The 14971-nt window shown below is 40.7% G+C and overlaps 1 protein-coding gene across 1 annotated transcript; it reads right to left on the bottom strand.

Moving 5' to 3' along the window:
• Nucleotides 1–914: 914 nt before the first annotated feature.
• Nucleotides 915–14727, bottom strand: LOC103154226 (uncharacterized). The gene is made up of 4 exons (XM_007575439.2): nt 14203–14727; nt 6674–6755; nt 6006–6523; nt 915–2145 (listed from the first exon to the last, which is right to left on the bottom strand). The coding sequence occupies exons 1-4, from the start codon at nt 14269–14271 to the stop codon at nt 2044–2046; spliced, it is 771 nt and encodes a 256-aa protein (XP_007575501.1). The 5' UTR covers nt 14272–14727; the 3' UTR covers nt 915–2043.
• Nucleotides 14728–14971: the final 244 nt, after the last annotated feature.

The raw sequence follows: 14971 nt of genomic DNA, 5'->3' as shown, positions 1-14971 counted from the left end.
ACTTCTCATGGCGGCTGACTCCAGACGTCATCAGGACAACTTAAGATTGTTTTTCCCTTTTACACACGCACACACGCACACACACAAAAAAAAACAGTCAGAAGCAGCCAAATCTGTTTTACCAACTGACCCCTCCTCTTCATACACACCACTGCCGACCTCCCTGACCCCTGCGACTACTCTCATGCTTGAGTTGCTTGAAACGTAGGGCCCCATCAGCTCCAGTGTCTCTTCTGGTCCGCAGCCAGGAAATCGAGCGTTTGCAGATAAAAGGCGGGGAAACAGATGAGTGGCGCAAACAAAAAAAAAAACTGTTTCCAAGCAGCTCAAAGACTTGCTGTGTGCAGCTACAAGGAAAGAAAAAAATAAAAAGGAAAAATCTACAAGCTGGAAAGGACCCAGTGCCTGCAGACGTCACCGACATGGACAACACAACCAGTGAGAGAGAATGAAGGATAATGAGTAATACTTGTGTGTTTCAGTGGAGCTAAACAGATCGCAGCCGGCCCAGGCTATAAATGGAAAATGACTCCATCCCTGGAAAAACACCACAAGGGAGCCGCACGCACTCCACCTCCTCTTCCTCCTCCTCTACCTCTCACCGCCACTCACTCAAAGATCATCCTCGCTTTCCATCTCCACACACAAAGCTGGGGCGCGCGAAGCACACGAGCTGCAGCCACAGTTGGTGTGTATACATAAACAAGAGTGTGATAAGGCTCCACTGACACTATCCCACACAACGTGATAATAACGTCACTTCTCTCAGCACACTGCGCGTCCTTCTGGAGTGGGCTGCTCCGCGCCAAGAAGCCGAGGCTCGTTCCAGTCGAGCTTCCCCTCAAACAGCAACAACACACACACACACACACAAAAAAAACAAAACACTTTTTTTTTTTTTTTTTTTTACACAGTTTAGTGAAGATGTTCTTCAGATCCATCAGGACACTTTCGCAAAGCTTTCAGCGCCCTCTTAAAGCAACTAAGCTGGGGGCAACAAAGGTCGCTGGGTGTGATAAACCTGACGAAGGAAGCTTGAAAGCATCGCTGCGGTGCGGAGCTGATGGCGCCATCAGATTTTCTGCAGCTAGGAGGGCATGGGAACGAACGGCAAGGCCAGATGCCGTCCCAGTGTGGAGTTGGATGGCGATCAAGGAGCCGGCCACAGGACCGGCTCGGCTGTTCACAGGGCAACGGAGCAACCTTAGCCGTAACGAGAACCACCGTCCTCTGCGTCCCGCTCGACAAAGAGTCATTCCTGGTCAACCTGCGCCTGCGTTTACATTCACCTGAAACCAATTAATTTGCTTTCAAAAATTAAACAAGGAGAGCAGAGTGTATGTTTTCTTGTAGAGAAAAAAAAAGAAAAAGAGCTGCATTATCAGTGTAAAGCGGAGGAAGAAATAACTTGAAAAGCTGGTTGTGTTGTGTATAAAAGCACATTAACCTGCTGCTAAATGAATCACAAATTAAACATTGTAACACTTAATTATAGTTCTGTTAATAATATTTTGGCCTGCTTTTAGCTTCCACACAATGACTTTAAGTTTTTTGGTGGGCAGAAAAAATACCAAATCCCAATGTTTGTCATTTTTTGGTGAGAGCTAGAAAAATGCAGGTGCATCCTTTCAGCAGTCTCTGGCAGTGAGCAGCAACAGGTGGGGGAGAGGCAGCACCGCACTAGTCTCTGATCAAGCTGCTATGAAAAGCGGAGCTGGGATTTAGAGAATTTTGAAAATCCCACAGATAATCGTTTACACAGAGCTGCAGCCCCTCTTGAGAGCAACATTAAACTTTGGTAAAATGTCAACGCAACCTCGTAAATATACAGTTTTGACAAGCGATCACTTTTTATCACTACCAACTCAAAACGACAGTAGAACTATGTGTAAATAACTACTTTGCTTTTCCAGGAAAGTGTGCTACGTGTAGTGAACCTCCTGCCAAACACCCCGCATAGATCCCATGTCTGTTTCTACAATTTTATTTAGAAAGAAGATATGTTTCTTAAAATTGAAATTCCAAGTGATTTTAACAAGTAATTTAGCTGGAAATGCCTAATTTATGAAAACGTCGTCGCAAGAAACTCACCCGAATCTTCATTGTCCGCGTTTTCCCTCCACAGTTCTTCTTAAGCAGCATTTTCTGTGGAGAACAGACATGTTCAGCAGCACGAACAGCTTTCTGAAAAATGTTATTTATACATACATACATAGGTAGAGTGAACTTGACATAGAGTGAACCACAGAACACTACTGAATACAGAAGATTTCAGAACATTTCAGTCGTGAAATGTGATATCTTAGCATGACAAAAGGGTGAATCAGGATGTAAATCCAGCTGTCTGACTAAAACTAAACACTCGGAGCTTATGCAATATCCTGTCTCCCTCTTCCCTCCATGTCCGCGCAGCTTCGCCATTCTCAGAAAAAAAAGAAAAGAAAAAGAAAGACACACAGTGGGGGCGGAGGGACCACGCAATCATCAAATTGTCTGAAGTTTGGGGAGGCAGCTTCCAAGGACCTCGGGAAAGAATGGAAACACAAGACTCCTGCTGTTGTGATGTGGGACAGAGAACTGCCGTCCACTTGCCCCCGTCCTCACCTCATGCCAACCCTGATCTATTCTGTGTCAGTGGCACAACTGGGAGAGCAGACCACCTAAACGTGAACGTGAAAACAGAAATTAGGCTCCCTGCCGAGGCTTGGTTTCAAAATACACTCTTGTACGTTTCTATGTGGATTTCACCCAGATGTGATGTGCGGCTGTGAAATAAGAAGTTGCTGGTTTGTCACAACAATCTGCCAGATTAAGAGTCACAATTTACTTTAGTTCAGATCAGCACCTGGTTTCATCTGGGATCCCATATTGTCCATTCATATAAACCTAAACTTTGTCCACTTATCAGGACACGGTTTTTATTTTTTTTTATTTATTTAGTTGTTTCTTTTTAAACCATCAACCACATCACCTTTTACATCATCACATCATCGTCTTCTATGCCAAAACAGTAGAATTATCCTACCCTGCAAAATGATTCACATTCTGTCACGTTACACCCGCAGACATTTCACCATTGTGAAACATGGTGGTGGCGGCATCATGCTGAGGCAACGCTCTCACAAGGACTAAAGCTGGTTAGAGTAGATGGGCTGATGAATGGAGAAATACTAGAAGAAACAAAATGTAGTTGTGCAAAAACACGACTAATGTGAGATGACTATTTAAGAAATGTCATTTAGGGGTATCTGAGTAATGAGGCTAAATACAAATGCAAGACACATTTTTCAGATTTTCACTGGTAAAACATTTATGCTGCTTCGTGTTGGTCATCATCTGTCAAATAAAATCCCAACAAAAACATTGAAGTTCATGGCTGCAATGTAGCAAGAAACAACCCTTCCGAAACCAGAGAGTTTAGATCATAGATTGATCTTCGTGCAGGAGTTATACGGGATCAAATTTCAGCCAACCTTAAATTAAAATCCAAGTGGTGTAGTCTTCAGTGTGACTGTGACTATGGCCCAGCTGCTGCTGAGAAAGTATGAACGCCCCCTCTTCCAAACTAAATCGCACATGTTCAAATGTTTGTTTACAAGAAAGAGGCAAGAACGGTCAGTTTGGTCCAGAAATCTGCTCGCCTCTTCCAGCGGGTTCTCCAGTTGTGGGTCAAATTTCAAGCCTTGCTTTGTCTCCTAAAACACGTTTTTTTACATTAAACGTGAGCATCAAGTGTACACTCTATATGACCTGCATCTGGCACGCAAACTGTTGCTCTTCCATGGATTATTACACTAACAAATGGTTCAACCTCATCTGTGACGTGGATTATCGAGGGATTAGTGGGGGACTTAAAGAAAGCAACTCGCTGACCTTTTAACCTTCCTTTTCAATGATATTATGGCACGCATAAATGCAGCATTTTGTTCTTGCTGTGGCCAAACTCTTTGGGGACATGTGTAAGAAAATTACCAAAAAAATAAATGTTTTTAAGCTTTGCATATTTTTCTATTTACCTAGAACAATTATCATATGAAACTTTTTGCTTTCTTGCACCAAATTCTTGAAATTTGCCAACCCTTAACCGTATTTTTTTAAACTCTGTTCTCCAGTTTCTCCTGCAGGACCGTTCATGTAAAGGGTTAATCGGGGGAAACTCCGGCTGAGTCTGCTTGCTACCTCTGCAGGCCCCCTTTTGTATACCCAGCAGCACCTCCCATTCCACTTGACTGAGCGTGCACACGCTCACAGACACACACGGATACTTGCAAAAGGAGCAGGAGGATGTGCACATGCTGGCTGGATGATGGATGCACACACACTGTTCGATCAGCACTGCCCACTGTCTCCCATCATCTTTTCTTTCCCTCAAAAAAAAAAAAAAAAACACAACGCATGGACATATGGAGCCCTGAAACCTGCATCTTCCTCCCCCGCGCCCCTCCCTGCACGCATACTGTCCTGTCCACTGTGTGGGCCAACAGGTCTATTGGATTTTAATGATTAGCGGACCAGCTTCTCCATGACTCATTAGCGGCTGTCGTTTTTCTCTTGTTTATTTAATCCTCTCCTTCTGCCTCCCACCCCTTCGTCGTTTCCCCTCGCTCACCAGCCTTTGTGAGAAATGAGGGCGGACATCTGCCGTCCGTCCCTCCCTCTCCTTCATCCCTCTCCAGCAGGACCACCGAGGTGGAGAGTGTCCAGCTAAGGAAATGGAAGGCTTTCTTTGCATTTTGTGCTGTCCTGCATGCTTCTTAGTGTTAATATTATTCCTTTAAAAGTTTCCCTTTGTGTCACAACACGTTTCTGTGGCATGCTTAAGAACAGATAGAGTATTTTAAACATCAAATGCCAGCATTGATCCCGGTTCTTCACGTAACTTCTATAGTTCCCACTGACAGAGTGGTTTTTATTTTTATTATTTCAAAGAAGAACAACCCGACACATTGGTTGAGTCATTGTTTTCTCTAACAGGCAAATCATCTTCCAATCAAATGAGGATTTTCCAGTTTAAATATGTTCGGACTACTGTTCTGCTGGCCATCCTTTTCTCTTCCTTCAAGTCTGTCATATTTTCTTTTCTTAGACATGTGTGACTTATTTGCTGCCAATATGTAGCAACCTCTGCACTGGTGGCACCACAGTTCTCTAGCGTTATTCTCAGGAGGAGATGACCTTGAACCTCCAGAAGTCTCCATCACTGCAGGCTGAAGCTTTCCACTTGAAGTCATTAAGGAGCCAGAAAACTGTTATTAGTTATCGGTGATACTCTTTGCAGCTGTTTCCTCCACGGGAGGCCATTTTAATGCAAAGAGATAATGGCTGCAACTCCAACTCTTGCTAAAACAGTGTGCTCCTTTGTTTTTTAGATCACCGTCAGTCTGCTACCTCGATTATTAGAGCAATTTCACAGAGATGAAGCTTTCTCAGCTTCACTTGGAATGACAATACATAAAATCGGACATAAAATGGAGCAAATAATATCTGAGAAATGTACCAATTCTGCCACTAACTGATGAAAAAGATCATTTTTAAGTTTTACTTTACATTAAAAGTTTATTTAGCTGAAATAAACAGAGTTTTAAAAATATGAAAGCAATAATAATTATTATTGTTCATTTTCTGTCAAACTGAACGCTTCGCCTCTGCAGTCCAATTTAAAAGTCTGAATTTGAATTAAAGCAGAACTAATAACACAACTTAATATCTCTCTTCTGAAATACATATAAACGGTGTGCAAAAGCACATTTCTCCCTGCAACATGTTGTATTGACTTCAAACTGAAGGTGCTGCTCCTACTCATTACTGACTTTCTAAGACAGGTTCTAAACACCTATAAAAGGAAATAAAAGCTACGCTGAACCACAACTAAAACCTGCAAAGTTCCAAAGTAGCTTCCCCACTTGGTGAGTAATTTGTGAAAAGAAACAAGCAATCTGTTTCTCTTCTGCACTTTGTAATTCTGCAGAGTTAGTAGACTTTGGAGGACAAATTGGGAAACTAACCTGTTGCATTTTTTCCAGGTCCAGACTGGGTCTCCCCGGTTCTCCGCTGTAGCTGTGCCGATACTTTCTATAAGGTGCTGATTGGTCGAAGTGGGTCAGGATGATGGGCCGTGCGAGTGGCTGAGCCACCTGGAGCTGAAACCTCATTGGGGGTGGTTTCAAGTTACGCGGCGGACTGGAGCTGAACAGGACGGGGCTGGGAGAGGCCGCCAGGCAAGCGGCACCGGGCTCAACCAGAGGTCTGACCGAGGCCGGGGGCGACCGGCAGCCACACAGGTCCCGCACTTCTTCATCGCTGGAGGGGCTACTGTGATGGTCGCCGTGGCGCTGGGGGAAGCTGGACACCCACTTCCTGTTGTCGCCGCAGCTGATCCGCTCCAGCTCTTCCTCTGATGAGTGACGGTCCAGATTGGCATCTAGTAGGAGGCGGAGGCGTCGTAACCGGGCCGGAGACACGGGACCCTGGTTGTGCTGCTGGCTGGTGGCCAAAGGGGTGAGGGCACAATTTCTCCGTCTTTCTGAAGATGTTAAAGCAGGAATGAGCAGGAAGAATCCCAGTCAAAAAAAAAAAAAATCCAAATGCAACTATCTACGTGCATTTAGTAAAATCAAACCTGAATTATGTGAATCATTATTTACAAGAAAAATGATTTAGATGGCTCATGTACCTCTGTCAATCTGTGCGAGCTCCTGGTTCTCGCCTTCTGAGTCATCACTCTCCCCTCCCTCTCCACTGCCATGATAGGAAATCTAAGAAAAAACAGCAAAAAAAACAAACAAACAAAAAAAAAAAAAAACATTCAGCTTGTCACATATTACAGTTAAGTAAGGCAGGCGACTACTACTGTATTACATTATTAAAAAATCAAGTTGCATTTCTTCTGCTGGAGGTCTATGTATAACTGAACCAATCAAAACAATTCACTCTACTCATAATCTCATAATGACTAGTAAATTTCCAGTAAATTTCTCTACATTTTGGTACTTTTACACACTGTAGCAACATGGTCACCAAAGGAGGCTGTGTCTAACAGCTTTAATTACAAAAAGCAACAAAATCGGCGGCGATTATCTCAGTTTTATATGTCGGCCTTTAGCTGTAACGTCATTCCCAGATCAAAAACCTATCAAGACAAACTTAATGCAGAATTAGTATCTGTTAAGATACTGTCCCAGACTAATACACAGAGCAACTGGAAAAAATTTAAAGTGTACAGAGTGCACCTTAATTTGCAGAAAATGTTTACATACATACAAGCTGCATTTTAGACACGTGAAACAATGACCGTTCTTTAACTGTTTTTAATGGGGGGTTTTTTGTGTTTGTTTTACAGCAATAAATCTACAACAGTTCATGTTGCAGTGAGAACAAAAGCTGATTTTATTGCACAATAAAAATAGACACATAAAGTTGAGTCATCCTGTTGACAAACTGCAGACTTTGTTTCCCACGACCTAAAGAGGCATGGCTTAAAAATATATATAAATAAAATCAGTTCCTCCTTTATAGCAGCAGAAACAATACAGATAGCCTGCAGTATGCAACGCTGAGAGTTAAGTAATGCGCCTCACACTCAGTAATTACCACTCAGAGGCTTCGCTGAGCAGCTGCCATCTGTGCATGTGTGTATGTGTGTGTGTGTGTGTATATGCTTACAGTGTGTAAAACACACACACTCTTCGCTCTGAAGCTTCTCAGAACGTGTGAAAAGGGGGAACAGGAGCCAAAGCTCCAAATCCCAACAAACCAAAGGCTGTATTCAAATGATATTAAAAGGAAATTCCACTGTTTGGTTTAGCAGCCTCTTCAGCAGAGCTCTGTTTCGACAGTCCTGCTGCATCACGAAGCCAAAACTTCCCCGTTTTCATGTCTGAAATCAGATTTAATATATTTTGTATGTAGTCACAAGAGAACATGGAAGACTTACTATGTAGTGAGTCATGGCAGAGTAAACCAAACAACAGATCACAGTTAATTAATCATCAGTTTGGATCAAAATATACTTAAATAATAATGTCCTAATTATATACATTAATATGCTGGAATGTCCAGATTTCTCAACTGGACGGTATTTCTACAACCGTCAGGCTTTCCTGAGCCACACGGTTCAAGGGGTTTCGATACAAAATAAATAAATAAAAAAAATTACTCAGTCTGAGCAACAACTTCATGCAGGGAATGTCTTTGCTAAGTGCTATTAACTATTGTCAGCCATCGTCAATGAAACTGCTCAAACTCTTCTTTTCTAAGAAACAAAAGCGCAGGAAAGTAGCAATAAAACTATAATCATCCCTCAAGTACTTATAGATGTCCTCAAGAGAGCCATGTGTATTCCCTGAAATGAGTTCATTTTTCTTCTACCATATTTAGCTTTTGGAGCTTCTGTCTGGAAACTTCTCCACAGAGCGATGACTGTCCCTCTGACAGCAAGTTAAGCTGACAGTAATGATTTGGCATTTCCTTCGCCCCGGGAGTCACCTCAAAGGCTCATGGATCAGAGGACCCTTGTGTAGGATACGGGCGTATGTCATAGTAATACTGCATCTCTGACTCTAAACTGGACCAACTCACATGTAGGCATAGTGAAAAACACACTGATGGACCAAAACACAACACTAAATCAACATAAACGGGAGTCTAAGTCGGTACACAGACGCACTGCAACTACACGAACAGCCAGTGAGCTTCGCTCCTGCATATTTAAAGTTGGTTTCTTGACAATGTGCCGTTTTGGACTCATTCCTTAGTGTCTGTTGTATATTTGCAGCATCTGACAGGAGGGATTGTTACTGTGGAAGAGGGAACCTGAAAACTTTGCATGTGCTTTTCTGTGACCCACATCTGATAATGTTTCTGCTCTGGCATGGTTTCACAGTTTGCTGCAACAAAAAAACAAGATCCTGCCTAACTGACAATCAGCTTATGGTTAGACAGGTCGTCTGATGGTAGATATGAAAAACAGGTGAGAAGGAAGTATCTTGTTCAAACTCCACTGTAGTGCTAAAGCATTTTAGCACACAAAATATTTATATATTCAAAATTAAAAGGTAAACTTTCAGTCGCTGAAGAGATGCCTAGTAACTCCATTAGGGTACTATGCATCTATTTTTACTAATTCACTACAAAAAGGAGCTCTTGTGTTATATAGGCTCATACATTCACATTTTATTTAACACTTTTTCCTTCCACTCAACTTTCTATTCACAAGCTTGAATACAGCCAGCTTCTTTAGCAATAATTCTTTGTAACTTACATTCTCTGTGGAGGGAGTCAAGTCAGCCGTCTTTGCTTTAAATTATTTATGTACATGTGTTACTGGATAATAAAGCAATAACATTGGAAAAAGTATATTTAGAAAAGTAACTTATTTTTTATTTTTTCATAGTCAAAAGCACAAAGTTCTACATGACTAAGCATGCGAAAGCTGTATTGTGACCCAAAGTTCTCAGTACTTTAGTTCGTAGCAGTCAGAGGGATGTTTTGTTCAAGTTTTGACTTCTTATGGTTTAAAGGAACCATAAGAACCATTTACTATTTATTTAATTATATCACTGAGCCACATGGCAACTCAAAAAGAATATAGATGGTATTTAATAATGATTTCAATAGCTAAGTACGCAAGACTTATTTTTTTTTTCTTAGAGAATCTAATTTTGAGAAAAAAAACAAAAAAAAAAACATGAAATGCTATTTTCCTAATATCTATATCACCAATTAAATGTTTAAGGCCCAGAGGAATAGAAACCGGGGTCAAGACATCCTTCTCAGATGAATACGACACTAATCTTTACAAAGTTAGCACTCACTTTTAGTTCAGCTTCCTTTTGGGTTCTGCAGATGCAACAAAACGCGGAGACAAAATGACACTGTCAAATATAATAACTGAGACGGCGTTTCTTGGCCCATAACAATTGCTTTCTTTGCCCATCCTTGTTTAAGCTTTAAACAGACTTCTCTGATCTTTATATTTAAGCATTAAAAAAACTACTTTTTATTAATGCACACTAACCCGGACAAAGAGTTGTGTGCTTGTGTGTCAAGAACAGTTGAATGAAATCCTTGTCAGCCCCCTGCATCACTGAGCAGCTTGCTAAGCTGGATCAATGGCAATGTCAAAGCGTACTCACACCACCCAGTTCACACACATATCAGCTTTGCTCCGTCCTTCCAAACTGACACGGACACTGCCTCACAAAACACACCGGTACAAGATCAGAGATGGTCGATTTCTTTTCTCTTGCACACATGTGGATTTTTAACTCAAGTTAGGCCGAGTTTTGATCACCTCGAGCGCCTGGATCGCTGCACGAAGACCAAACTCCAATTTAAAATCTGTGTGCAAACCAGCCCTTGGAAACAGGAGAAGAAGTCTAGAATTCAGAGAAGTCCGACTTTGGTATGCCATTTTTAGCAATAAGCAGCTACTTTTAACGAACAAGATGGAACGACATCAAAGAGAACCTGCTGTAAGCCATGCTGATTTAAAAAAAAAAACTATGGGCTCACTTAAGGAGTAAAACCCAATCAGTGAAAATATTTGAAAAATGGGCTCGCTTTCTCTGCTGGAAGTAATTTTATAAAGTACCAGATAAAAGGCCAGCTTTAGTGGGCTCTGCATGGGCAGAGCAACCTTACAAACTGAGATACAGCACAAATCACAAGGATCTAATGCTGCTTCAGATGTTCTTCCATGCAAATCAGCCTCCAAGAAACTGCTGCACATGTGCACCAGAAGCAGCAAAGAAAGAACATGGCACAAGCATGCGCAAAGTTGTGATGCAAAGCTTGAATATGTGGCTCCTGAGTCAAAGTGCAGATAAATAGTTTTCATTAAGATGCTAACCCCAGATCAGGGTTTATAAATGTACAAGGGAATAAATGGGCCAAGTTTTGCTGTTTAAACATTAACAATTGATGTTAATTAATTGTTAACAAACTGGCTCCTGTTCATGCTGTCTACTGAACTGGAGATTTTGGTTGCATTTATACAAAGGAAAGTGGTTGGACCTTCTAGAATTCTCACAGCAAAGTTTAGGTTTGCTACTGTATAACCTGTATATTTGCAGTCCACACTTTAGACAGACTCGAGTTGACTACACCATGCAATCGATTGGGTCTATTCATTAATGTCTGAGTATGAAAACATCCAATTGAAATAATTGTACCGACCGTCACATTGGCAACATCTGTTGAGACAAACGTATTTTCCTCACTCTTTTCTTTTTTTCTTTTTATGAAAATTTTACTTTCTATAAACTTCACTGAAATCATTATCCAGTGTGGAGGTTATGGGCAGTAAGGGTTGGCCAACTATATTACATTGGTTAACTATTACTAACTATATTGGCAACAATTGGCCAACTATGTATATTACGAGGAAGCAGAGAATGGATATATTGGATTTGAAATGCAATGGTCCACTAAATATTGCATCTATGCAGTCCTTGACAATTTTAGTGCTTCACATGCTGATATTACAATGACCACTGCAATTCAATATAAATTAATCTCCGACATGTCCTGGCAACTGGCTAATAAATAATGACGGCAGCTGTAGCATTCACATTTGCATTATCGGATTGTTTTGTTTTATATTTTAGCAAACCTGTAAAATGCTTCTTTGTTCCATGCTTATAAAGTTTTAGGAATGACTTAAACCTCAAGATGTTGAGGTTCAAGTATTTATAATTTATTAGTATTAAGAGTAAACTCAAATCTCACTATCCATTCCTGATCTGCTGACTGATTTTATATCAGTTGTACAAGAAGCAAACAATCTGGCCATGGATTTTTTTGTTTGTTTGTTTACACTTGCAGCCGAGTCTGCAACAATCATTACTATTTTTCTGTGCACAGCTTGCAAATCACATTATTGCCTGTGTACACGATGTAGCAAATCTAGAGTTTCCCTAATAATCTACATGTTTTCAACCCACTGTCATGCAATCAGCCCCATTTAACCGGCTCTGAACTGTATTAGAAGTCAATCCATCAATCAGTCACAGCAAAGTAAGCTTGCTAATGTTAGCTTAGCACTTTAGCAAAGTGAATAAAATTGTTAACTGGATCAAAACATGATCACTACTATAGCTATACGCATCATGTCTGGTAAAACATGATGAAGCTCATTGGTGAATAATTGTAATACTAATGGAAGACAACTTTACTGCTCTGAAAATCTATGAGTTTTTTTTAAGCACATAAGTGAATATTATCATCTTTAAATAACAATCAGAGATGAAAACTGTATGAGCAAATGCCTCATTTTTAAGGAGTCAAATCTCCAGGGCACAAACAAATGGCTGCATGAAAATCATAGCTTCAAATACTAAAAATGCCAGAGTCAAATGGCCCAATGAAACTATATTTCAGGATTTTGTAAACATGAGAAGTCCATCCTCATCTACCCTGTAATTCTCAAATTAATAAACATAAAGTAGGTTGCATGGTAGCACAGTGGCCACCGTGCAGCGAGAAGGTCCTGGGATCGAATCCCAAGCTTGGAGTCTTTTTGCATGGAGATTGCCTGTTCTTTCTGGGTACTCTGATTTTGTCCCGCAGTCTCAAACTATGACTGTTAGGTAAATTGGTGACCACACCTAAGAACAATGTGAGCCCTGTGATGAAGTGGTGGTTTCCACATTGTACTCCATCTATTGCCACGTGAGCCAAGAGCATCCCAATGAACCTGCATGGACAAGCACCTACACTTTCTTAGCAATGCTTAGTAGTCTGGCTTGTCCTGGTCGATGCAAAGTTTCTGTTCTCCTTGAGGTCTGATGTACTAAATCAGTTTTACAAAGGCCAAACATGATAAAATCTACTACAGCCTCTTAGATAGTGGCTGCAGTTTTGAATCTAACAGAAAATAAAGGGATTAACAAGATTATCTCCATTCACTACTCACATCAGAGTAATGTCCGTAACCTTTTTCTGTTTTTTTTTATTCAACTTGAAAAAAGTCCATCAACTTCCATGCCATGGGTGATGCAGTTATACACTGAAAAATAGAACGTTCAACAGTTTTGATGCACTTAACACATCAAAGATTAGAAAAAGTATTCTCTAATCAGAGCCTGTCATGGAAAAACTGGCTGAGTGATTTTTAAAAGTCGCAAATATCCACTGTCATTTGGGTACTACAAAGAAGTGGTAATTTACTCGCTTTGACACATTTCTGTGACCCAATAACGACTCGCAGTGTAGTGCTCAGTAAGACTTTCCCAATTTTTGTATGGATCTTGTCTCTGGTAAAGGTCAAATAGTTTAATGTGGTTTGCTGGGTTTGAGGAGGTTGTTTTCATAATGATCTGCATTGGAGAACTTCATATTTCCCATCATCCAGAGGAAATGATTATATCACCGAGTGGGAACACATAAACATAAACAAATGTGGACAACAGAGGTTGCACGATTTCAGTGTCAGTATCCTCGGCTGGGCCCTTTGAACGGGAGCAATTTGGCACAAAATGGCAGCCATGCGACTGACATACAGTCGGCTGATGCACAATAGTATAGATGGAGCAAGTTAGTGACCCATGGAGGACACTATTCACTCGTCTCCTAAGTAAAAAAGGGGCATTGTGCAAACTGAGCAAGCAGTGACAAAGGAGAGCACGTACGTGGGTTCAGCTGTGGAAAATTGTAGTTGTTGGGATAATTATGGCTCAGAGCAGTTTTTAAAAGTACTATGTTTGTTTTTTTTCTAGTCTGTCTATAGATCCAAATTGTTGTTCAATGTTTGTCTTGACACATAGAGCAATTATAGAGCCTGAAGAAAATGAGTGCAAATGTGTTACTCTCCTTCTCTCTCCTTCACTCACTCATACACACTCACACACACACACACACAGCAAAGCATGAGTAAAAGCTATATTATCCACATCTGGAAAAGAGTTGAAAATGCCTTCAAACATGGTACTGAATGAGTCGTAATGAGCTCAAAGGCAGAGAAAACTACAGATTTGAGAACACACGAAAGTAAAAAAAAATTTAAATAAAATTACCGAGGCAAAATGGAGAACTGAAAAGGAAAGAATGGTAATTAACTCATTATTACCCCTTGCAGGAGTCATTACAAGGACTTCAATCTGACTAAAGTAAAGCCAAGCTGCACCCACTCAGGCTAATGTCTTTCTCAGATGTTTTCCCTGCAATGACAACCATGTTTTCTAACAGAAACTGATTCCAACTTACCTTCAGCTGGAAAGGATGGATTTCATTGAGTGAATGTCTTCTCAGCTTTTTCGTCAGTGTCTTTAGCATTTTATGTAAAGTAGCTTATGGTTATCACCAATAATAAGCTACTTTGATGTCTTTTAAATGACGATTACAAGTTCATTAGCTAACCTGAGCGACCTACAGAAGGCATTTTTACTTGAAAACCTACTAGTTACGACAAAATTTTAAAAAATCAATCTGAACTTCAGGTTAGCCGATGTCGATAAAGATGTTAAACCGAATTTAGTTAAACTGCGTAGATGCGTCTTGTGTTCATGAGCTGTACGCAGCAAACTACTTCTTTACCACTTCATCTGAGTTCGTATGCTCCAGGTAGGTTAACATGTTCTCCTCCGGAAGCCTTCTTTTACTCTAACACAGTTTTAACTCAAAGATGTTCCTTTAAAAATAATAAAATAACACCAAACTCGCTCGCATTCAGACACGCACACACACTCACTCTCACACTCACACACATACACACAGCCTGACTGATCATCGGACACACAAACAGAAATCCTGCTCCGGCTCTAGCCGTAGTGCACACCGATTGGCTAAGTGTTTTTCTACGGGCTCGTAGTGTGTTGTGATTGGCCCATATTGAGCCAATGGGCGGAGCTAAGAGTTAAAGCCACACTGCGGAGAGATCCCTGTTGACATTTTTAGTTTATGATCATAGAAATGACATAAATTAATAAATACATTTAAAAATGGTAGTTAAATAAAAAACGATCTATAATTAATA

This window comes from Poecilia formosa, unplaced genomic scaffold (assembly GCF_000485575.1).
Source record: "Poecilia formosa unplaced genomic scaffold, Poecilia_formosa-5.1.2 Scaffold8, whole genome shotgun sequence".
NCBI lineage: Eukaryota > Metazoa > Chordata > Actinopteri > Cyprinodontiformes > Poeciliidae > Poecilia > Poecilia formosa.
The sequence above is the reverse complement of the archived record's forward strand: the minus strand, read 5'-3'. Positions and strand labels throughout refer to the sequence as shown.

Bases quoted from the DNA above. Each gene is read 5' to 3' on its own strand.
- LOC103154226 (XM_007575439.2), bottom strand. From the start codon at position 14,271: ATGCTAAAGACACTGACGAAAAAGCTGAGAAGACATTCACTCAATGAA. The intron at 6,524-6,673 runs GTACATGAGCCA...TAACATCTTCAG, and splicing joins GCTCGCACAGATTGACAGAG to AAAGACGGAGAAATTGTGCC. The intron at 2,146-6,005 runs GTTAGTTTCCCA...TGTTCTCCACAG, and splicing joins ACCTGGAAAAAATGCAACAG to AAAATGCTGCTTAAGAAGAA.